Source organism: Ixodes scapularis, unplaced genomic scaffold (assembly GCF_016920785.2).
Source record: "Ixodes scapularis isolate PalLabHiFi unplaced genomic scaffold, ASM1692078v2 PGA_scaffold6__148_contigs__length_123643588, whole genome shotgun sequence".
Classification (NCBI taxonomy): Eukaryota; Metazoa; Arthropoda; class Arachnida; order Ixodida; family Ixodidae; genus Ixodes; species Ixodes scapularis.
The window spans coordinates 98,599,048-98,624,107 of NW_024609881.1; the positions used below are offsets into that span (position 1 = coordinate 98,599,048).

The 25,060-nt window shown below is 47.1% G+C and overlaps 2 protein-coding genes across 2 annotated transcripts in view; one reads left to right on the plus strand and one right to left on the minus strand.

The window, feature by feature from the left end:
* Positions 1 to 4,283: 4,283 nt before the first annotated feature.
* On the minus strand, positions 4,284 to 5,771 carry LOC120849144. Its single transcript, XM_040221290.1, has one exon. It carries the CDS (start codon positions 5,769 to 5,771, stop codon positions 4,284 to 4,286), a length of 1,488 nt encoding a protein of 495 aa, XP_040077224.1.
* Positions 5,772 to 9,343: 3,572 nt separating this feature from the next.
* Positions 9,344 to 25,060, plus strand: part of LOC115309614 — a 31,851-nt gene continuing 16,134 nt past the window's right edge. Inside the window, 1 exon segment of the mRNA XM_040221289.1 lies at positions 9,344 to 9,352. Coding sequence (XP_040077223.1) covers positions 9,344 to 9,352 — 9 coding nt within the window.

A 25,060-nucleotide genomic window follows, 5' to 3' on the forward strand; every position in this document is an offset into this window, starting at 1 on the left:
GCGGTGCATCGCGTTACTGACAAGTATAAAAAAAATGAAGAGGAGGTGACGGAGCGTCGTTGTTACCGTTGTGGCTCGGCAAGTCACGTGGCAAGTTCAGTGAGCTGCAAAGCGCGACGAGCTATGTGCCGGAAATGCAAAAAGACCGGGCACTTCGAGAAGGTTTGTAAAAGCACCACGACGCAGGACCTGGACGTGAAAGAAATCAGCGAGACTACGAATTGTGACGTCGTGCTTCTTCAGGTGAAAACGGACAGCGGACAACGTGGCATCTACGCCGATCTGGAAGTAGAGACAGTGAGTCTACGCTTTCTGGTAGACACAGGCTCTTCAGTGTCAATCATCACAGAGGACATTTATCGGCAATGGTTCCCCGAGCGACTGGCTTTGGCACCGCCGTCTGTCAACCTGCTGGACTATTCGGGATGCAAGATCGAAGTGAAGGGACGATTCCTCGCCAACGTTCGCTACAAAGAGCGTTCGACTTGCGTACTATTTTACGTGGTGGCGAAGGGGACGACCCTCATCGTATTAGATGCAATCTGCAATTTACAACTTCAGATTGAAGGAGGAACCTTGCAATGTCTGCACACGCGAACCGATGAGAACGCGCTACCTGCTGACATGAAGAAACAATTCTCACACTTATTCACCGACAAGCTGGGTCTGGTGAAGGGCTTCGCTCACCAGGTCAAGAGGCGGGAAACAGTTAAGCCCGTGGCGGCAAAATTGCGGCGGCTGCCTTTAGCATTGCGGGACGCCGTGTCCGTGGAACTGCGCCGATTGGAGCAAGTTGGAATCATTGAACGGGTCGAAGCCTCTGAATGGATATCTCCAATTGTGGTCGTAAAGAAAAAGGACGGCACTATCAGGCTGTGCGTAGATTTGCGCGAGCCGAACAAGGCCATTTTAGTGGATGGATTTCCACTCCCACATACAGAAGAGCTTCTTCACCAACTTGCAGGGTCGACTCACTTCTCGAAGCTAGATTTGGCCTCGGCTTATCACCAAGTTGAACTGACAGCAGACAGCCGGGAGCTGACGACATTTGTCACTCATGACGGACTTTTTCGTTTTCGAAGAGTATGCTTTGGGTTGGCGTCAGCTCCGGCGGCGTTTCAGAGAATGATGACCACGATCCTGGATGGCTGTAAGGGGGTGCTATGTTACATTGACGACGTGATCATATTCGGCAAGTCCGAAGCAGAGCACAGGGGAAATTTGCAGGAAGTTCTACATCGCATTTCTGCTGCTGGACTTCAGCTTAACCAGAAATGCGAGTTCAACGTGCAAGCGCTCGACTTCCTGGGACACACCGTGAGTGCAGAAGGACTAACCCCTCTTCACTCCAAAGTAGAAGCGGTGGCAAAAGCTCCCGTACCAAAAGATGCAGCTGCTTTGCGGTCGTTCTTGGGACTTGTCGGATACTACGCAAGATTTTTGCCAAATTATGCAGAAGTAGTAGAGCCTCTGAGGAAGCTGTTGCGTCAAGAGGTCCCATTTATATGGAACAAAGAAGCACAACAGAGTTTCGAGCAAGTCAAGACATCGCTCTCAACATGCGGTGCTATTAAGATGTTTGATCCTGCACTACCGGTAGTTGTCACTGCAGATGCATCCATGCATGGGCTCGGCGCTGTGCTTCAGCAGGGTGTTGGCGATGACTTGAGAACAGTGGCGTTTGCCTCACGAACACTCTCGCCGGCTGAACGGAAGTACTCCGTGGGAGAGAAGGAGGCCCTTGCCTGCGTGTGGGCGTGCGAGCATTGGCACGTGTTTCTCTGGGGACGGCGGTTCAAGCTATGCACGGATCATCAAGCGCTAGTAACTCCCCTATCCTCTCAAGGGAATGGCCGAAGGCCACTGAGGATCTCAAGGTGGTCATCTCGCCTTCTTTATTACAACTTCGAAGTTGCATATCACCGAGGAAGCGACAACAAAGTAGCAGACGCTCTGTCAAGGTTGCCATTACCTACCGGTGATGAAGAAGAGGAAGAAATTGTATCATTCGTGTCATCTTGCATCACAAGGCATGAACTACAAGAGGCAGTACAGACGGATGAGACATTACAACTTGTCATGAAGTACATTTCAACCAGGTGGCCAGACAAGAAAAGCTTGAAAAGCTTGACTTCCAAGTTACTCGCATTCTTCCGGGTGAGAGACGAGTTGGCAGTGGTGGACAACTTGCTGCTGCGAGGAGAACGACTGGTCATCCCAGCGTCGCTGATGGCCACCATGATTGAGCTGGCACACGAGACCCATCCTGGCATTGTCAGGACCAAGCAAAGGTTGCGCGAGCGATATTGGTGGCCGGGTCTCGACCAACAGGTGGAGCAAGTCATCAGGAACTGCTGTGAATGCCAGTCTGCAGACAAGTCTGCCAAACCCGTCACAGCACCACTTCAGCCAATTCCGCTTCCAGAACGGGCCTGGCAGAAACTGGCTGTGGATATTGTTGGACCATTCAGCAGAACTGGGAGTGGACACGAGTATGCTATTACCTTGGTAGACTTTTACTCAAAGTGGCCAGAGGTATGCTTCGCATCAGTTGTGACAACGCAGACGGTGATTAAATTTTTATCTGCTACGTTTAGCAGAGAAGGCTACTCAGATGAAATTCTGACGGACCATGGGTCGCAGTTCAAGTCGGCAGCCTTTGAAGACTTCCTGAAAGAACGAGGAATTTGTCACCGCTGCTCGTCGGTTTATTACCCACAGTGCAACGGGCAAGTGGAGCGGTTTAACAAGGTCTTCAAGGGGTTCATCCAGACGGCAGCTCTGGAGCACCGGCCTCTTGAAGTGGCCGTCCTGGAGTACCTGGGCGTTTACAGGTGCACACCTCATGCCACAACGGGGGTGCCGCCTGCTCTGCTCCTGCATGGTCGAGTTCCTCGGTCGAGGCTGGACATTGTGGGGTTCCCGTCATCAAAGTTCTTTGTGAACCCTAGCTCTGAATTAGCTGACCTCAGAGCGCGAGTAAAGCAGCGGCAGGCTTACAGCAAGCGCTACACAGACTCCAAGAGGGGAGCAAGGGCGCCCACCTTCAAGCCGGGCGATTTCGTCAGGGTTCGCAAGCCAAGCATACCGAAGAAAGGGACATCGCACTATACGCGCCCAATGCTTATTACTGGTACACATGGACCGAGTTCTTACATCCTCAGCGACAACCGGACCTGGAATGCGTCGAAGCTTTCCGGTTGTGGAGAAGCGGGGAAGCGCCTGTCGACAGCATCACAACAAGCGACGTCAACGCTAGAGTCGCTTGTTGATATGCAACCCGTGGCTTCTTCGGCGACAACCGAGACCGCGGAGATGGATTCCGTTTCGGCTTCAACACTACCGGCGGTACCCGAGACCTCAGTGGCTTGTTCGGAGTCAGAGGCAGCTTCGGCCCAGGTCAATACAAGGACAACGAGAGCACCTCTACTGAGGAGAAAGCCTGCCTGGCAGAGAGACTTTGTAATGAACTAACTATGTTACTGTTATTTTTTTGCTATCAGTTACACTGTTTCCTTTTTTATTTCTTTGCATTTAGTTTCTTGGGTCGTTGTTTTTAGGGAGGGAATATGTTGTGTCGGCAACATTGTCATTTTGTACATAGAGCATCCACATCGCGATAAAGATCAGATTTTGGGTTCGAAGCGCGCGGCGTACGCATCTCTTCTTCGTGGTCGCTATGCCGGCGACCAGGGCTGCAACATAATAGTCCTCCTCAGCTTCCAGAAGTGCTATCATCTCTTCCAGGCGTTTGCACTCCGCCTGAAGACGAGCCGATTCCATCGCACTCTCCTCCCTCCGCTGATGTGCCGATGCAGGTGCAAGAAATAACTGCTCGTTGCCTTGGCACTTGTCACAGGATCTGACACATCGTTTGACGTCCGCCTGGAGTCCGGGCCAGTAAAACTCGCTGACGATACGGAGTGCGGTTTTCTTTGCCCCTTGGTGTCCAGCCAAAATGCCGTCATGAGCCATACGAAGTACTCCGTCCCGTAAGTTTCCAGGGAGCACCAACTGGTAGAATTCCCGCTCTGATGTCCGAAAAACTCGGTGCAACAGTCCCCGGTGCATGACAAACTCTTCTGTGTCCTCCGAGTTTCTGCAGTTGGCTACCTTTTCGACACGGTCGAACAGCCCCTTCAGACTGCTGTCTTCTTTTTGTAGTGTCGCAAGTTCCTCGGGCTTCGCAGGTGCACCTTCAATTATGGGCACTCTCAGCGGGGTGGCGTTCTTTGCCGCCTGTCTCTGGGACCTTGTTTCCATGGCTGCGGTGGCACGAATCTCTATATCTTGCTTCTCATCGTGAGGCAAACCCACTTCAGGTTTCTCCGCTCTATTCCAGCCAGCTTCCGGTTCGCTGGGAGCGCGCACGTTAGGAGGTTACCCAAAATCAGGTCATATAAAGGGTTCTCCATACACTGAGCCACGACGTTCCCACTGTAGAAAGGAGTCTCAACATGCACCCTGGCCTCAGGCAAGACCCTCGCAGTCCCGTCCACCAAGTACACGAGACTCGACGTTCCGGTAAGTTTGTCGTCTGGTACGAGGCTTCGGCGCACTACGACAGTGTTGCAGCCTGTGTCACGTAACACAGTGACAGCTTGTCCGTGTAGTTTTCCGGCAACTACAGGCATGTCCCCCATCAGGCGAGAAGTCCCGGACACTGCGTTTACCACTGGCACCTTGGTGCCGTCCCTTAGCTCGACATAGCCACCTTTCACACGACCGAATACTGCGTCCAGCTCCTTCCTGCTTGCCTGAACACAGGAAACTTGCGATCCTCCGTCCCGGTTCCAACATTGACTGGACGTGTGACCGAACTTTCCGCAATTTCGGCAGGTCCCAGCTTGGCTGCTTGGTTTCTGACCGCTTTTGCACTGTGCCGCTAGGTGTCCACTTCTGCCGCAAAGAAAACATTTCTTAAGAAGTTTACTGGCCTTGTACTGTTGACCGCTCGATGTCGGTCGAGATCCACTTGCCGTAGAGTCTGGTGTAGCCTCCTCTCTCCTGGCCGGCTCCTGTTCTTGGGCCTCCAGATAACGGTCTGCGAGGTCAGCCATTTCGCCTAGCTGTTTGCTCTTTCCTTCTCTTAAGAAAAGCGACATTTTTGACGGAACGCTCCGAACGAACTGCTCCGTGAGCAGCAAATTCCGTAAGGCGGCAAAATCCTTCGCCGTCCCGGACAGGTCGACCCAACGGTCAAACAGGCTAGACAACCTCGCCGCATATTGTGTACCGGTTTCCCCCTTTTCCGGCTTAGCACTTCTAAACTTGTCTCGGAAGCCGTCCGCAGTTAACCGAAACCTCTGCAGGAGCGCTTTCTTTACGTTATCGTATTCGACAGAATCCTCCGGGGTTAGCCTAGAAAAGACTCCAAGTGCCTCCCCTGCCAAGCATACGCTAACCGCAGTGGCCCAGTGTTCGCGGGGCCACATCTGCCCGCTTGCTAGTCTCTCAAAGCGCATCAGGTAGGCATCAAGGTCGTCTTTCTTCTCGTCGAAGGTGGGCAGCCAACGCTGAGGACTCTTCCATAGCGTTGTCCCGGCCCCGTCTTCGGCGGAGCTACTGGTAACAGGTATCGGCGACGCGTTCTGTAATTCTTGCAGCCTGATCCTCAACTCTAGGGTTCGGTGCTCCGCTTCGACACTCCTCTCTTGCTCTTGCGCTCTCGCGGCTCTCGTATTCTCCCTCTCTTGGTCCACCCATTCCTTCAGGGCCGAACCCTTGAGCCCGAGTTCTTTTCCGCAAACTATTAGCTCATGGAGCTCCATGGCTGAAATCGCGCGGACCCTTTGCTGGATAGTCTGACTCTAGAACCTCTCCTCTGCTCCCGATCGGTAAGCCGGGTTGTGTGCTCCCGCAACGGCGTCAGCCTCACAACGCGCTCCCTACGGCATGGCAAACTCACTCGCTCACCCTCCTCCTCTCAGGATAGATCGTCACAGTGGACAGCAGGTCCTGTCGCGGACGCCAGTTTGTCACAGGTTCGGATGTTAAAGATCCCATTTAAACAAACAAATTTGGAATTTGACTTGGCCCGCTGTCCAGGTGTTAGGACCACACCTTGGCGATAGACATCCTGAGAGGCGGGAGGAATTGAGAGCAAAGCATGCCGACTTTACGAACAGTATTTTATGTAAAATAATTCAAAAAGTAAGGAAAGGCGCACAGGACGTACACACAGTCGAAACAAGGAAAGAAAAAAAAATCAAAAGTCGAATCGAGGTTGTCATACAGTTTTGGGGGGGAAGAGCCGAGTCAGCGTTCCAAGGTGCAGGTGGAGGTCCGGTTCGTTCCGCCGCCAGTCGGGGTCGAGAAGCCATGGTGGCTTGGGTGTCGTAGTGACGCACAACACTCACTCACAAGCACTCACACCCCTCTCCGTCGAATACCTTCTCGGTGTTCGAACAACCATGCCGACGCGGACCTGCTCAGCGCCGACCATCCACACCGTCGCAACCTTGCCCCGCGGTGTGTTCCACAAAACCTCGCGCGCGCGGGCTAAGCTCGTGCTCCTGTCCTCGGCGCTCGCGCACCCCACTCACAAACACGGCAACGGACAACAACATAACCATTGAAAAGCAAAAGTAGCTATTGAATTCTGTGACAGCAACTATCGAAAATGTGGCACTACACTCAAACTTCTTTTAGCATACTGACAAAACCGCGGACTCCCCTCATAGCTAATGTGCTGAAAGTCCTGAACGGCGCATGGGCCAGTACGTATTGTCGCACTCTGTACAGGTCACACCCATTGCAGGTACCGAAAACCTGTGACTGGATACAAACGTGTCCTTAAGAGCGAATGTGCAAAGTTGTAGCTTTCTACCTTTCTAAGATAGGTACTCGATGGAGTAATTTTATCTTAAACGTGCTCACGTTATCTTTTTAATTATTATCCAGCTAGGGCCTACGAAAGGACGATTGGTTTGATCTTCGTTCTATCGCTTGCAGTAGCGGCCGAGTTGCCCTGGGTGTGTGGTCCCAGAGAGATCTTCATGGAATGCGTGAGCAGCAGCTGTGCCGAACTCAAGTGCGGCATGGAAGGCATGCCAGAAGCCTGCACCATGGACTGCGCCAGCGGCTGCTTCTGCGCTCCAGGCTTTTACCGAAAGGGGCACAGAGAATGCGTTCCCCGGAGCGAGTGCCAAATCGAGCCCCTCAAGCCCATGCCTAAGGCTTGAACGAATTTCAAGGCCGTTCCGGACCTCACTTAAGAGAGTGAACTGCTCCTAAATAAAACCTAGATTGTAGGCGAAGCATTTGTCGTGCCTCCGTGTTCTTACTTGGGAAGTCGCGCGTGCCGAAGCGTAAGGACTAAGGGCATGGTTGGTTTGTTTCCCCAGAATCACTAAATGTGGCAGATTATTTCTGATCAATGAAGAGAGAACACAAATTCAACTTCTATGGAAGCCTCAAGAACGCCTAGGAACAGAGGCTAAAATCCCATGTGAAAGGACTGCACAGCATGCTTTTCCATGTCAAAACAAGCTATTCCCTCGATACCGTTTTATTGAGATACACGTTTTTCCCGACATCGAACTCAGGCTATGCAATCAGGAGCAAGAATTTGAAAGAATGAAAAGTCTGCATGCTATAAAAATCAAGGGAACCTGTAGGGTAACACAGGCAAGGATAAGAAAGAGTCATGTTTGATTGCGACTCTTCTGTTCCGAATGAAAGAGCTTTAAGCAATTCGAATGTTTAAATCACCATTTATGAGTTAAATGGTCACAAAAATGCACGAGAAGAGAAATACAAAGAACCATGACAAACATGCAGAAATTGTTTCTGAGAAAACTTTCACATATTCCTAAACCTACAGCGCTTCAGCAGAAAAAAAAAAGAGAGACTGCTTCCGTCAACAAACTGAGAGCCACGGCTGACGCCGGGGCGGAGCAGGGAGGGGGAGAATGAAGATAGGAAGTATCTTAATATGCTCTATCACTGTAGGCGCTTGCTTCCAGTATCTTTGTTGTGGCATGGGCTGCGAATAGGCTGAATTTACATTGTTATCTTTATCATTCATTCAATATTGAGAAACAGGGGGGAGGAGAAGACGAGAGGCTGCGGGTACGTCGGAACACCAAGCTCTTATTTGAATGATTAGTGAGCAAACCCAGAGCCGTATATAGAAAGGATTTGGTGAAATCGAGATGGGGTAGAGCCAAGGCGTGCACCAGACGCAGAAAGAGGTATTGCCATTCTATCATGGCCAACCAGAAGCCGAAAATAATCTTCTAGCGGTGGTAGCGGGAAACAGATTTAGTAACTGCGAAGCAGTTGAACGTAGCAAATCTTCATGGCTGAAACTGTGTTATACCTGATGTTTCTATTATGAATACGCAAAACAATTTAAGAAACGAATGTGCCGCTCAAACTCTTGTTTGGTCGAACGGATTTTGTCCGCTCGGACGGCATATTCCCGGCCCTCGACGCTTGGCGTACGGATAAAGTCAATCGTTCTGCCTCTCGCGTACATATTATTTTGTTCTGTACTCTTAACTTTTTATATCCTTTCCACCATGATGTTTTATGACCGGAATTGAAACATCACGCGCACCATATTTTCAGTCACAGTGGTTTACTCCGACGCACATTATTAATTTTGTTCCTCGCGACCTCCGCGGCGTCTGGTTGGCCACATTCGAAAACCTGAATGCGTCCTGAAACAGGCCCTGCCCGCTCTCGGCCAATGGCGCCTCCTCAGTTGCCTCCTGTACTTCCCTATGGATGGCCAAACTATCTGTGTAGACCTAAATGTCTCTACTGCACTCGTCGAATGTGTTTGAATGCGAGAGGCAAACGCCGGACGCCAGCGTTCCGCCTTCTAACGCGTTCGAAGAGTGCAGCGGTGACAAAGGCAGCTATAGCTTTAGGTCTACCCACTAATCCTTCCAATCAGAGTTTGGCGTTCTGACGTCCCCTCTCCTCTTTCCCTTTCCCTCAGTTTTTCGGCGCATATCGTCATCTTGCATTTGAGAACCAAATGGTACAAAACACGTCACCACAAGATAATTATTACGCATAAAACGTATGCTCCATTTCACGAATCCAATCGCAGCAGATACTACAATCGAATAGGGCCACTCAACCAGCGCCAAAAGTGTGTTGTCATTGTGCTGGTCAGCTTCGTGCTTTTTCTATTATTGGCTAAGCCAATCATGTTTAGTGAACGGACCATGACCCTGTGTTGTTGTTTATGTTGTTTTATTTTTTTATATTTTTTGCGCGGGATTGGTTTAGGCGTTGATAACAAACGCACAAAAACGGCGGGCCCTGCGATGATGGTCTCTTGGCTCTGCTTGATTCCCCGATTCGTATATTTAATCAGTCTAGCAACATGGCACAGGTCATTTTGTCCCCAAACTCGAGTTGGAAGTCAGGGACATTGGTCTCAAGTCACCCACTTCTTGGGGGTTGTTACTGAAGAACCCGTCGGCGCTGAAGCATCCGGTCTTGTAGTCCTCGGTGCACTGCGTCCAACGTGTAGGAAATTTGGAGGACAGTTCGGCGCGAGAGGCTTTGTGACAGTCACCCCACCAGCAGCGCACTACAGCAGAGGGTAGAGGACGGACGGCTAATCTGCAATGCAACGAAACGTAATGAACCCGCAAATCAGTACTGTGTTATGAATGTTAAGCATCATATAGTCATCCCAGATAGATTAACATTAATAATGCCACAAGTGTCACTAGTGCTTGGCGTATCGTCTGTTATGGTAAGGGCGGTTGAGTATGTTCGCTATAGCTAGATGATCTCGTAAGCTGAGGTAAAACAGGTTTGGGAACCATATCACGCTAAGTTTACGTAGCTTGATTATTTCAAGGTCGTGGCATTTCTCTTTTATTTAATTCAGATAGGGCGCTAATTTCGGACGTCGAGAAGGAACCATTTGAACGGAGAAGTGCAGCGGGGACGGTAGTCAATTGTTTCACTTGTTTTTCACTATGATGAATCGATATTTGGATGAGTTTAAGGGAAGCCTTAAAGGGACCCTGCAATCATATTTAAGCGTCTACCTTTTTTGCGGTTTCCACGTCCCTCGGGCTTCGGGCAAAACAGCGGGTACGCAGAGAGTAACTAAATATGAGTGCGTGATATTTTAACCGGACGACGCGGAAACCTCCTTGAAGTACGGGGGCGACCCGCGGTGCCGAAAACGCGCGATATGTGACATCTTTGATCCTGGGCTTACTACTGGTCAGAGCCGCTAAAAGTCTCTTTTTAGTCGAAATACAAAATATAAGTGGCGCAAACAGTTTCAATGATTTATGAAAGTAGTTTTTGTTCACTATTTTAGATCAGAAAAGAAACAAATGCAGTTTAGAAAGTACAGAAACAAGAAAGGATCCGTCGACATACCCGCCACCAAGTGGTAGAAAAGGCGGCGCATATAGAATGGTCTAGTAACGATCGACGAGCGTAGAAAGGTCCAAGATGTACGCGGTGTCGCTGCGGTCGTACGGACTGGAAGATCTGACCGGTTCCGAGCGTTCCCAAGGCCTTCGGGGAGCAGTTTTGGCTTACCATTTGGCCTTTTGGCGGTATAGCAGCGCGAAGTGGCACCCTTCTGAACTGCTCTTTGCCCAGTGTTTGCTGTCGTTTGTGACCAATGAAGTGTCAAACCGAATTAGGGTTTAATCGCGTAGCGAATGCAATCCGAGCCGCCCTGGCTACCCGCTTCATACAGCCTAGCCAGAACATGCTTTAGTGGTACCCTCTCGAGCCGTCGACATGGAGTGCCCGCAGCCGTGACCGCTCGTTGAGCTCAATACCCTTCCTCTAGTTCACGGCCTCTCAAGCAACCAAGGACGTCATAAAGAAGGTTAGTTTTTGCTTGTGCCTATAAATATGCCTATAACTTTTAAATTAGAGGGAACATTTGAGAAATAAAAAGTTAATTAAGTTTCTACGTTCAGTGCGTTCAGGTTCACTGTGAATTGAAAACCAGTAAAAAAGTCCTTGCAGGGCCCCTTTAAGGAGAACCTGTTGCCATTCCGATCGGTCACGTTGCTCGAGGTTTGTGTAGGCGAGAGGAAGGGAAAGCGACAGGACCTTCGGGTAATGCCTGGTTTAAGGTACACAGCAAAGTTGATTTAAAGAGTTCGTGCCTAATGCGTCTATCTGAGAGCTCTAGTATTTAAAGAAAACTGGTGATGTAGTTTTGAGCCCAGAAACTGGGCTCACCCAACTGTCGGCAATCTTTTGGGTGCGAGGAGCTTTCCGCGGCAGACTTTCGCAGGTTGTAACGCTGTCTTAGTATGCATCTTGGGGGGGGGGGGGGGGGGGGGGGGAGTGGAGGTGTTGCTGCGGGTGTCGCTTGGGTGTCACACTCTCGGCATGTGTCATGTATTCATTGACGTAGTCGATGCTCTCGCTGAATACCGGGCACGGTGCTGCCGGGCGCGGTGCTCCCGGGCTCCCCATTTCCATTTCCGGTAATGCATTTTTATGGGAAAAAGGGAATGAATTTTCTCTCTTGGCTTACTTATAAGGGAAACTATCACGAATACCTCGTGCCTAATAGGTACACTGGAACATTTCCCAGTCACGCAAAGTAAAGAATTGGTCAGTTAGGCGTTTTATTTTAAATTCATGGCAGTAAAAACGGTGCTAAAACGGCTTTCTACATGTATTCATGCGCACTTTCGGAAACTAGTAGCGCGAACACGGCGCTGGCTTTGTTGAGCGTGGGGGACATATATATGCATGCCAAATGAACGAAGGACATATGAAAAACCGAGAGAGACGGCATGAACTACCCAGTGACACTGGATCAGCAACTGCGTGTGCATGTAGACTAAATTGAAGGTCACGTAATATAGTCCTTTTTGCAATAAATAAGTACTGCTTTATTCTTTCTGCTCATGAATATCTACCAATATTGTTTTTCTGCGTTCAAAACATCACCCGCACGCTCGCGATCTTTGAAACTAGGGAGGATCCAGAAAGCAGGTGCCCGATAAACGCTGCTCGGCATAAGAATTAATAAGAAGACGCACCTCTCATACACCACATACTTTATTATTTGTGGTTTAATTGTTTTAACCGCTCTTAAAGACGCACGAAGGGGTCATTTTTGTCTAGTGATAGGTCGTGCATATCAGCAATATATAAGCGTCACCGGAATTCTGGTGAACCTTGAACACACCCTACATCACTTTTCATTTTTGTTTTGCTTGGCATCTGTTATGTTGTTGTTAGAACGTTCATTATTGCCGTGTTATATATAATATATGTATTTATATATCATACACACAAATAATGCACCACTGTCGTCTCCATCGGTGCGGGCCTAAGGATCTGCCGTTGCCGTCACGGCGGTCTGGGTGGGTGTTGGTCCCAGCACCTTCAGCTTCAGTCGTAAACGAACTCCGCCAGCTTTGTCCACAGCAGGGAGACGATCGCCTTGTCACGACTGCTGGGCAGAATCCAATCGACATACGTCGCCGGTCGGACCTCGTCTGGGGGTTCCTCCAGTTTCGTTTTCCGAAGGCTAGCGTGGCGCTCGCGCTCCCAGACAACATGGGAAGCCGTCGCGGTCCTCCGGCACCGGCGACACGCCCCCATGTCGGGATCGTCACCGGAGAACTTATGGCGCAGCGCTGGGGATAGGACAGTGTTGGTCGCGAGGCGGCGGACGAGGGTCTGAGTGCTCCTCCGTAGGTCATTCGACATCGGAGGAACGGAACTCAACTGCTCGTCAGGGCGTTCCTCCCGCTCCACGCTAAGGTGCCATAGGGTTCGCTGTTTTGCAGTTTCCTTGACGACAGATGGGTCGGCCGAGCCGGCTGCCTCGCCGGCTGATGTGTATTTAGACTTTTTTATGCATTATGTACATAGCAAGCACAGTGTTTCATAGCCGACCTCGCTGGGCTGGACAGCGAGAGTCTGTTTGAGAGCCCGAACGCGAACGCGTCCTCATGTCCCGCTTCGTGGCAGTCTTCACAGTAGTCAGCACATAACATCCCTCCCCCCTCGGTCACGTAGTCTTTAAGGTAGTTAGGAAGTTGGCGTTGGCGCTGGGACGACTCGATTGTTCTTGCACGGGCGCTAAACTTGGCAACACTGCTTGGCGTCGTGGTTCTGAAGCAGGCAGATGTTGTGAAGAAGGTGTTGCCACAGGTGTTTCCTCTGGAGTGGTCGGCTGCGCAGAAAAGCCCGTTTTACTCGTTGAGAGCGGACGCTCTTCCACTAGCTCATCCAAAAGTCATGGCTCGCATGACAAGGGACGCTGCCGTTATGACACCTCTGTCGCAGGCTCCTCCTCCAGATACGTGCTCCACTCCCGACTCCGGATTTGGTCTACGTGTCCCTCCCAAAAACGCCCCTCGATGGTGCGAACCGTGAACGACACCGGACCCGTGATCTCAGTGGCAACACCAAGTAGCCACTCGGGGCCTGCTAGATAATTGCAATTAAGACGGTTTATTGCGGCTCAAATTCGCGTACACCTTGTGTTCCCGCAGCGCTTGTTCTTCTTGCCTGCATACCAACTTTGTTCGTAGGTCTGGGTGGAGCCGGTCCAGCGCTGTACGGAGTCTTCGGCCCATCAACCATTTTGCAGGACTCTTTCTTGTCGTAGAGTGCGGCAGAATATGTTGGCTCAAAAGGAAACGTGCCAGCTTGGCGGCCATGTAACCTCTTTCTATGCTCCTGAGGACCTGTTTAGTATCTTGGACCATACGCTCTACTTGACCGTTAGATGACGGACGGTATGGCGCCACCTTGTTGTGCCGCACTTGGTTACTCAGCGTGAATTCTTCAAATTCTCGCGAGACGAACACCGTTTCATTGTCGGAGACTGTAGTGTTCGGAAGACAATGTGTTGCAAACAACGCTCGAAGCTTTCAACAAACTGTTGCTGAGGACATGGATGACATCTGGATGACTTACAGCCATTCGGAGTGTGCGTCCACCGCAAGAAAAACTTTCCTTTAAAATGGCCCTGCAAAATCTATATGCATCCGGGACCAAGGGTTTCTGGTAAAGTCCCACGGATGGAGCCTTGCGCGTGCAGGTTTTGGCCTAGTCTCCTGACAGGGTAGGCGGGTTCGGACCTTCCTTTTGATATCTTGATCGATACCTGGCCACCAAACTATGGTTCTAGCCAGCGCCTTCATAAGGATGATCCCGGGATGCATGGAATGCAACAAGGGCAAAACCTGGTCTCTGGTTAAAAAGTCAAATTTGGGCGTTTCACGTGCCAAACCTACGACGGGCATCTGGCACGCTTCAGCGGAGGACTGAGGATTAATTTCGACCACCTTGGGATCGTTTGATGTGCAACCGAAAGCTCGCTTACACGGCGCCTTCTCCGCAATTAGCCTCCGTCATATTGAGGGCACCTCGGTCGGGATTCGAACCCGCCACCTGGGTGGTCTCTGGCTTGCCCCGGAATGATAACTCTACTCCCCCAGAGTAGGCATCCCCGATTCTCTGACAACTCATGCTGCCGTCGAACGAAGGGCTTGAACTGGTCCGACAGTTTCTTTTGAGGCATTTCTTTTGAGGCGCTGTTCACGGTGCCATGACGGAAGCCGGCGCCGCTGGCGCCGTCGCTTCCGTCATGGCACTGTGAACAGCGCACTAGTAGGTTCTTCTCTTCGTCGCCAATGTTATGCAGATTTAGACTCTATATACGTTATGTACATAGCAAGTACAGTGGTCCATAGCCGACCTGACTGGGCTGGATGAGCAAGAGTCAGCTCGAGAGCCCCAGCGCGAGTGCGTGCTCGTGTCCCGCTTCGTGGCAGTCTTCACAATCGCCAGTACATAACAGAATTGACACTCGTTGTTACATATCTGCTATTTACAGAGGTTTGTGCCTTAAATATAGCAAAGTTTAACATCGAACACTGGTCAAGAAAAATGCGCTGTAGCTAAGGCAATTAATTTTTTACAATGATAATGAAGCCATATACTATTCCGTACGACCCAAATAACAAAAGTTATCTATGTCATTAAGCGGCGATGAAAAAAAAATGGACGCGCGCTTTCCCATTGGAATGCACAGGAGCATCGCAAAACCAAACTGGTTGCTGTCTGCTTCAATTTGCGTCCGGGAAGTCACATAGATACTAGTGTCAGTTGAACCTAGCGTACATTATACTAATCTATAATGGAATACGTACCTTTGAAAACAAGGCGTCTGATGACGTTCCACCATACTTCATCATCTATGCGACGCACAGTTTTGAAACGAAACTTTAGATGGCGCTTCCAACGAAGGAAGGAGAACTGAAGTGACTAAGGAGGGGAACCCCCCTCCGCGCGATTTGCACAACTGAGGTAATCTAGTAACGTTGCCTATCCACGAACGCGCTGCTGTGACGTCACACGAATCTTGTGGCGCCGGTGTCATAACGGTGCATAGGCGGACGCTTCAATGGACCGATCTCTCTAAGCGTTCCAGGCATGCGTGACACCGCCGTAACTGTAGTTAAGGTGAACTAGAGGAGGGACGGTAAGCTTAGAGAGCGCTCACGGTTGTGCGCACTACGTGTCATTTGCAAGCGAGGGCGCCACTAAAGGTTGGGCTGCAATAGCGCATGCTTCGCACTGCATTTTTTTGAGCTACGTGCGTTGTCGTCGTCGTCGTCGTCGTCGTTGCCGTCGTAGTCCATTCCGCCTTGCGCTCCATTTGACACAAGCGACAGAAAACACTGTTGAAATATCTCACGAAAGTCAATGCGGGCTGCCAACCCGCCAAGCCAAACCTGCTCGCCGAAGGCCTCCTTAAAGCTTGAATCCTTCAGCCCATGCTACCGCAGCGCCGCCGCGTACATCCGGGACCTTTCCACGCTCGCTGCTTCTCAGCAAAGCATGGCGCGCGTCGGCGCCTGATCACATTACCCCTCCTCTAGTTCACTGTAGTGTAGGTCATCGAACTCCAGCTCACGAGACACGTCATGCCGCTCGTGCCCTGCTCGGGCAGACCCTCAAAGAGGTTGTCGCGTGTGCAGAAAATTATAGTTGCCACGATGGATGGCAGAAGTGGCCGTAATAAAACTGGCCGTAAGATCGCCACATTCACGCAACCTTGGTTTCTGTGCTCACGCAGTGCCCATGATCGGGTCTGGATAAACACGAGCTTGTTCGTAAACCGCGTGTTTCGTACTTGCAGACTGGGGTCGCTGCTGCGGCCTAAATGAAGTCTACAAACGATGTGTGGGCAGCAGCGGCGCTGAACACAAGTGTCATGGCCGTGAGCGCCTTGTCTGCACCAATGACTGCTTCAACGGCTGCTTCTGCGCACCTGGCTTCTACCGCAAATGTGACAGGCGTTGCGTTTGCAGAAGCCGCTGTTGAATTCTTCTACACTCAAGATGCTTGTAGACCATCAGTGGAAGCATAGCGCGGAGCTCGACCGCAATGAATAATTTATCGTTAAAAAATATTGCTTCATCATGACATGCTATTAATGAAGTCTCTTATCTTATGTTAGATGTAGTGCTGTTTCCTTGACTCTTTGAGGGAGTCTGGGATTGCGCGATGTAAAACAAAAGGGATGTTTCTTTCCTCAACTGGCGCAAAACCTTAACATTTATATATGCTTGACATGCAGTTCTAACGTTGTTTTTTTTTTTTTGTTTTTTTTTTCAGAAGCAACTTTTCCTTTTATTTTTTTTTAAAGATATCTTTAGAATAACGTGTTTGAAAACATGCGACGTTGGAAAAGCTCTTGCCTACTTGCGAAAATAAAATTCCTCGTTTCTGTGTCTTACAGCAAGTACGTAGCTTGACACATTCTTCTTGTATACCCTAATAATATATGTAACCAAAATAAATAAAACCTAATCGCTAAAAAATGTATGGCTAAGATATAACTTTCTTCCCATGATGGAACTTAACCCGAGACTGGGGTAGAAACAGAAACTTTCTTTTTTTTTTCTGTTTCTGTTTCTACCCCAGCCTCGGGTCAAGTTCCATCATGGTTTCATTAACTTTCTTCGTTAGAGTTGTACCAACCAATTTTATTCGAAGGTCAAATGCACCATACTAAAGAAAATCGAACTCATGCTCAAGCCAATCATCAAAATACATTTATTCGCTCAAACTGCAAAGCTTGAAAGGTCGGTTACTTGGTTAATATTTGTGAGCGTTTGAAACGTTCACAGCTCCAGCAGGTAAAAACATAAAGCAGTTTTTTCCTAGCTCTTGCCGAAATCTAAAATGCAGCTTGTTTTTATCAACACAAAGTCATCAATGTCTCGCAAAAAACCTAAAGTTGAAACTTTTTGTTACCTACCCAAACACCAGTAGAGCGCATAAACGTTGCACGCTCGCAGTTTTTAGTTCCCGTCACCTTGTTCCACTTTTAATTCTTTATAAGCTTCGTTTAATTGACAACATTTGAATGTACACTAAACTCCAAACACATTGCTTGTAAGTCTCTGGGAAGAAGACGCATGTTGCAACATAAGCTTTCCTCCAACAATATAATTCGCACGTGATTTAACTTGCGAGACTTATTTTAATTCTCGCTATATACACCTTGAACATGATTTGGAAGGTTTTGAACATCAATCTTGATCAAGATTCCGAAGCTTTTGAACAAAAATTATGAGTAAGGTTCCCAACATAAATCTTGCCCAAGATTCTCGAGAGTGGGAAGATATTGAAAATTAAGCTCGCAAAAAATTTGCAACGTAAATCTTGCACCAGACTCGCCAGAAATGACAAATAAATATTCCGTGCTTCTGGTTCGTGATTTATTTCAGGTTAACGTGCGAAGGAAGCAAGTTTTTATTCGCTTGAGACTCAAACTTCTTCTGATAACGTGAATATTGCACGGAACACTTCGTTTCAGCGAATGTTGTTCTTTAAACTGGCGTGTGCAATCCAGGCACGCAAACAATTATTTTTGAGGGAAGTGATCAGTGCACCAGAATTTTTATTTTGTGAAATGCGTTTCCTAACCAGGTAATCTACACAAGCAATTTTGGTGAGGTAAGTGGAATATACTCTCTATAAATACTGAAGCTCCTAAATGTGTACATATTAACCGCGCACCTCCGATTTGTGTTCTGATTCGAAAAGTTTTCCTCCCCACAACCTCAAAATATCAAGGAAAAACACTGATCTGTACCGGAATCTTTATTTTGTAAAATGCGTTTCTGAACCAGGTACTTTACACAAACAATTTCGGTGAGGTCAGTGGAATATACTCTCTATAAATACTGAAGCTCCCAAATGTGTCTACATATTAACCGCGTACTCCCGATTTGTGTTCTGCTTTGTAAGGTTTCTCATCCTACAACATCACAATATCGACCACGCTTTACTTTTTCTTTTATTTCACCATACTTTGACTGTATTTGAGGGACAACTTATGCACTATAAAAAAAATATTGTGAAAACTTTCAGGTTAAGGTTCGTAAACCTATCAGTCCTTATTTCAGCGAACCAGCAGAAAAAAAAAACACACGGATGTGAAGATGAAAAGTTTTTTTTTCTGTTTTCTATTCTCTTTTTCAGCCGGCTGCAGATCTTTACTTTAGATCACCCCATATCAGGATATCAGTGAGACCACAAGTTATCTGGGGCGCCCGTCCGTTGTTTGATCTTAGAAGCTCTTGAGCCGGAAAACCCATTTAATCAGGCACACAAGTTCACTAGGAACAAAAGCGTTAAGAAACTCGTCCCGTGATAATTAGGTTGGGTTTTTCCTTTGTTTCACCTCTTCTTTGTTCTATTCGGCTTAAGCCATTATCCTCGTTATCGGTACGGGAACTCTAAAATATATATAAAACCGTCGATTAAGTTCCAAGACTATAGACAGCGGTCGAAAATTGAAACATGAAGGCGCTTCAGCTCTCCGGTTTTCTGGCTCTTATGTCGGCCTCTGCGTCGTCTGCAAAAAGAAAGACGTGTTTAAAGCCGGTTCTCTTTTTACTTTCTTTAAACTCGTATACCTTTACTGCTTCGCCAAAGAAAAAAGAGGTTGAAGACTCAGTTCAAAGTACGTGTAAATGCTTTGAGCTGCGCTCGACAAGGTACATGGAGTGGCGCCGTTTATTTGTACTCCTTCTTGCATTAAATCTAACCGCAATTATGACTACGATACTATGATGGAAACCAAACAGCGCCGAAGCTGCATCATCAACACGTTCAGCATTTTGTGTATTTCCCATCACCGTCTAATGCAATCATTCACAGTGAATGCGGAGAAATCCTGCAGTCTTTTGTGCGCTTGATTGCTTGAGCTGTCTTCATCAGACACATAAAGACGGGTAGCGTCATAAGGATGTGCACTTTCGGCGCAGCACGAGTGGCTGTATCGAATCATAGCCTTCGTTGGAGGCGGACTTATGCTGAAATTGAGCACAACCACCCGAAGATTTAGATTTCTTAATATGCAGGAATAACGTTTTACCCCATATGGTGTCGACCTTTTGCTCCGCGCTGGCCTCAAGTATATTATGTTCAAGAACTCGGCACTGAGGCTCTTTTATCTATAAGATGTGGACAAACTACTTGGTGACATCACAAGATCACGAGAAAACAAACAAATTCAAACCTCACCTGGCATGTTTTTCTTTAGTAATTCTGAGCTTTTACAAGCACTGCAGTAGTCTCCAGTCGCTTGGTACATTTTCGTAGTCTGTTTAGTTTCTGCTAATAATATTTTTAATTGACCATTTCTGTTTACATTAGCCTTTTTTTATTGTAATACTGCGGGAACAGATGTTGCTACAGTTTAGTGCTCGCTAAATGGTGTTAAATGCCGCATGAGATGCTTTCCCCGCGTTAAGTCATGCAGCCAACTGCCACAATGCAACAATAGAAAATGGGGAACTACCCTCCAACCTCTGTTTTAGCATATTAGCAAAACAGCGGGACTCCCGTTATACTTATGTGCTGGCACTCCTGAACTGCGCATGCGCCAGCTCGTAATGTCGCACATTGTAGAGATCAAACCCACTGCAAGTACCGAAATCCTGTGACTGGCTACAAACGCGCCCTTAACAGTAACAGTGAATTTGTGTCAACAGAATCTCTCAAAATGCGGCAGATTATTTCGGTTAAAAGACGATCTTGGAACATAAATGCAACTTCTAAGAAAATTTGAAGGACGACTAGAAACAGAGACTAAAATTCCATTTGAAAAGACTGCACAGCATGTTTTTCTGTGTCAAAACGAGCTATTGCCTCGATATTGTTTTTATCGACGTACACGTTTACACCGAAATCAACATCAAGCTATGCAATAAAAAATTTGCTTTATAAAAATCAAGGGAACTTTTAGTGTTACACGGGGAAGCATCAGCATGAATCACGTTTAATTGCAGCTCTTTTGTTGTGAGTAAGAGTTCTAAAGCGATGTAAACCTTTAAGTGACCATTTATGAGTTATAGTCACAAAAATCCACGAGAAGATAAACACAAAGGACCATAACAAACATGCATAAATTGTTTCGGAGCGAACTTTCAAATATTCCTTAATATCAGAGACTCAAATCGTAACCGTAACCTTAACCCTAAATTATTTACTGGTAACCAGTAGTAACCAATATTAACCGAAAAATCACAAGATTTTTCTTTCTAAAGAACAACCTCGTGGAGAGATATTTAAATGTCGTGGCAATTCGCGAATGTCAGTGAATGGTACATCTTTTAATGCATTTCCGTTCAATCTGAATTGAGAATTAATTGAATGCTTAGTTGGACCCAGTGGTCGATCTTATAATAAAAAGGCCCTATTTCTAAGTCTGCCACACTCCTAAGCCCGCTACATTTATTAAGCTAGTGTGCCCCTTAGTCTATTAACTAAAAAGTTAGAATTGTGAGATGTCCATTCAGCTGGGTTCTTTCAAAACCACTAATGTTTCTGACCTGCCGTTGCAAGTGTGAAGAAAGAAGGTAAATTGACCATCATGCAGAGCTGGCGGAAAACAAAACTTGCTATTAATTTCGTCTTTGACTATGTTGTTTGTCTTTGTAGTATTTGTCGGTTTGTAGCTCTAAACTCCACCAACGACGAATGGCCTCGGTTTTCTACACAAAAGATAATCATCTTAGCACCCCTTCCCCGTCCCCCTCTCCACCCCCCCTTGTCCAGTCGCCTCATAAACTGCGAAGGGGGATAATACGAACCAGGCTATGAAAGGTGAAGAGGGTATGGACGAGGATGTACTGCGCAAACATTGAGAGCGCGATGTGTTGTACTTCGCTCAGTCGATTCTTTGAGCAACCTAATCCAGAAGCATCATCTGAATACGGATGGCTTCCTGGTTCCGAAATGCTCTCTCTTTCCCCTCGATTCACTCTAGTTAATTAAAAAGTGATGTTGTGTTCGCTGCAAAACCCAATACATCTTTCTCCCTAGTTTTTTTCCCAGTTTTCCCCGGCATCCAAACGTGATGTCGCCAGCGGGCAGCGAGGCGCGCGGCCGGCAATCGGGTACGCTCACGCCCGCCTTTCTCACGTCAAACAGCGAGAAAACAGGAACGTTCGTGCTGTCTAAAGTTGATATTAATCTCGATTTGCGCTAAGTATGACCTTCGCCTACGGGCTGAACTATGAGAAAGTAAAAAAAAAACTGAAGCAAATGGGATTTTGAGAAAACCGTTTTTGCACTCTGTACGCTTAAGCCGCTGGTCGCTAGTTTCGTGATATCGCTAGTAAATCCGTTCCCCTGCTATCAAAACTGCTCAGTTACGCTGACGAAGAAAGGCCAAAGAGTTACGCGATACATTTTTTGCCCAATTACCCAAGCACCACGGAGAATGCTCGGAATGTGGGTACGGGTACCACACACGCTCGTGTTACCTGAAGGAATGTGCCATTTGCTTTAGATTCTCATTACAAAAGTTACTTTCGCAAATGCCAGCTCGTGTAACTACTTTTGTAGCATGCGTACGCTCCTTGGTGCTTAAGTAGTTTAGCAAAATATCTATAGACGCTTTGCAGCCGCAGCAGAATATAGCCGTCAATGCTGACATTCTGTTGTCTAACCCAGATCTAGTGAAGCAAGCTTTGACAAGCTTCTACAAAGGCCAATGCTGGGGAGATGGACACAGTAGAATCAAAAATGGCAATGATCTGTACTGCTTTGGTCATTATGAAGTAAGTGAACGTAATAAGAGGAAACAAAATTGAAGGTAGGTTACGGCGGCGCCCATGCACAGGTGCTACAAAGCGTCTATAGACCATTCCAGAAAAGCGCTTCTGGTCGGTGCGATTTTCAGCGTTCGTTAGTGTGGTGCGTACTTTGCTCGCCTTCTAAAGCGGCGAACATACGCGTGCTGGGCTGTGACCTAACACATCTAAACTGTGATTCTCGTAAACGATGAAATCTATCCAATAAAATAAAGCGCTGTTGTGTAGGCCAGATGGCAGGTTCATGAAGATCGTGCTAAAATGACAATGTAAAGAAATCCCCAACCACCAGGCAAGACATCAAGGTGCAGACAATGGCATATAAATTACACAACACAAATACACTATCTCGAAGATAAAATAGTGCATAAAGTACTGAAATGCATCATAAAAATTTAAATTCCAGATCAGTTAATAAAGGTAGCTCAAAGAAAAATGTTTACCCATATTTCCCATTCTTTTTACTGTCAGAGCATAATGCAACGCGTTCAATCAGCGAACCACGAGTGCGCATGGAAAGGAAGCGATTCTTTATAACTATTTTTAAATCAAGTGTTTGTTTTGCGCAGTTTCCATCAGCTGTAAATTTACATACCTCTCCCCTCAACGACATTGATATTTTGATGGCTTTAAAATCGTTTTATCCCCATATAACATTTATCCGTAATAGAAGAAAATAAAAACGTTTTCACCTCCTCTCCTGCGAGAAAATATTGAACACCAATCATTTGACAAACCAGGCAACGCTTCTATTTTATTTTAACGGAACTCAACAAGTTCTTCATTGATCTCTGTAATACCAGACACGAATACCAATGTTCCAAAAGTCACGTCTAAACTCCGACTTGAACTTTGTTTAGACGTCTCACTTCTCATCTACAGATCGGCCGCGTGAGAAAACTCCGAGAGCAGCCCGAGCTAGATTGGATATCCAAAACGGATATGATGTTTAACAAATGCGACTGCCCAATGTGTCGACTATAGTGCTAGAATGTACACTACTTTTCTCGATCTTATTAGCGCTCCTCTTTGGACGGATGCCGTAGTAGTCACGGCCGGCTTGACTCTGCGCTTGCCGCTCTTGGAGCTGTTTCAACTGCAGAAGGATACTCAACTCGCAGCACGCCGCAATAAAGTACTCCGATCATAACTGAGAATGTTTCACCTGACACTAGTTCTCTCGGCACACAGCTCGCGCAAAAGCCATTTGACGTTGCTGGCCTCTATCGCTGCCGGAGAGCGCTTTTATTTTGCTCCCATGAAAACAAGGAAAAAAAAATTTTTTTTCTGGCACTGGTTTTACAATCTACCCATTGCTATGCTACCCATGGCTATCCATTGCAATGGCTATTTCAGCCTAGAAGCTACGAAAAAATGATCTCGATCGCTGCGCCCGGAAAGCCACTTCGCGACTGCCCTGGTAGCTCGTACTCCTGCCGCCGGTGACGTACGCGGCTAGGGAACAGCAGGGATATTTCTTTGTTGCCAGTGGAGAGTCCCCTCTTGCAACTCTCGCGGCCGGCGTAACTTTAAAATTCAAAACTTTGAAGGAAAAGTTTTTTGGTCTTTTGTTTTTATAAAATATTTTGGCTATCAGCTGAGAAAGTGCTGTTGGTGCGGTTTGACGATTTCCACGAACCGGTTGAAGTTTAAGTTAGACCAGGTTCGACTTTTTCGAACGTTTATTGGAAAGTTCAAGAAAGTTCGGCTAGGGTTCGAATATTATTCGCATACGCGAAGGGCTGGTTCAGTCGGCTTTGTATTGGACGGTGATGACCGAATGATCAAGTCAAACATTCTACTTTTAGTAAGGGCAAAGCAGTTTGGTCGTTTTGGTAATATGGCAATAATAAATTATTTTATTAACTTTTAAGTTACTAGAAATATGTTTCGTTGATTTTCAATATTTATCAAATAAAACAACCTATTCCGTACAAACATTTTCTCTAAACCTAGGCATGCTTGTATCAAAGGCTAATCACATTGCCCACAAAGTCGAACCTTGTAGAACCTGGTTTAAAGTCGAAGGATCGTGGAACCAGTCAAACTTCGAGTTTAAACGAAAAAATCTGGTTCGACGAAAGTTCGCGATACCCCTTGTTGCAACATATCTCTAGGAGAGACTCCACCTCCAAACCCCTAGACAAATGGCGTTAGTATATAAATGCGCAATTTTTTCTAGCATCACAAAATCGGACAGGGAGAAACGGAGAAACGTGCACTTCTATAACCAGATTCATTTGCTTGGAATTAGCTAACACGACGCGGGTATAACAGAGAGCAACTACGGAGATTAGGGAAAGGAACAAAGAACACAGGACATATTGTTACACCTTTCTGTGTTGTTCGTTCCTCTCCTTAGCCTTCATTGTTTGTGCTATTGAATTTACATTATGTTTGATCTTCACCAACTAGCCCAGCACTCAATTTTATTACTTCATTCCGCCTAGCAGTATTTTGCTAGGGGATGACTATAGTTCTGCTTCTTCCTTCAGTGTGGGCGAAGCCTCTTTTGCATATCTTAGGTTTGAATAAACTATGGCGACGAGAAGGTACGTGTGGTTCTTCCGGCACCCAGTGGGAACTTTCTCTGGGTTGTTTACAAGCGCTGCCGAACAACATAGTAGTGATGGTTGTTTTTATTATAAAGAATGCGATGATCCCCGAGTAGCGGGGGTAACGTGTATGCTTCGGTATCAAGTTATATAATGCGCATAGATAAAACCAACAACTGTTTGAGCTAGAAATGTGCGCAACTTCTGACCAATTAGAAGACTACACCGTTCTTGATTTTCTGTTATTTTGTATGTTACGCTATTGAATATCTGTTACAATACGGCTATTTAGCATTTTAATAAAGCAAATTACTGTAATTACTGAACGTGTAATTGATAAACGGAACCATAAAAATTACAGCCGTAAAAACCCGAAACGAAACCAATATAAACAGGAAG

Excerpts from the sequence above, each read along its gene's own strand:
- LOC120849144 (XM_040221290.1), bottom strand. The coding sequence starts at position 5,771 with ATGGAGCTCCATGAGCTAATAGTTTGCGGAAAAGAACTCGGGCTCAAG.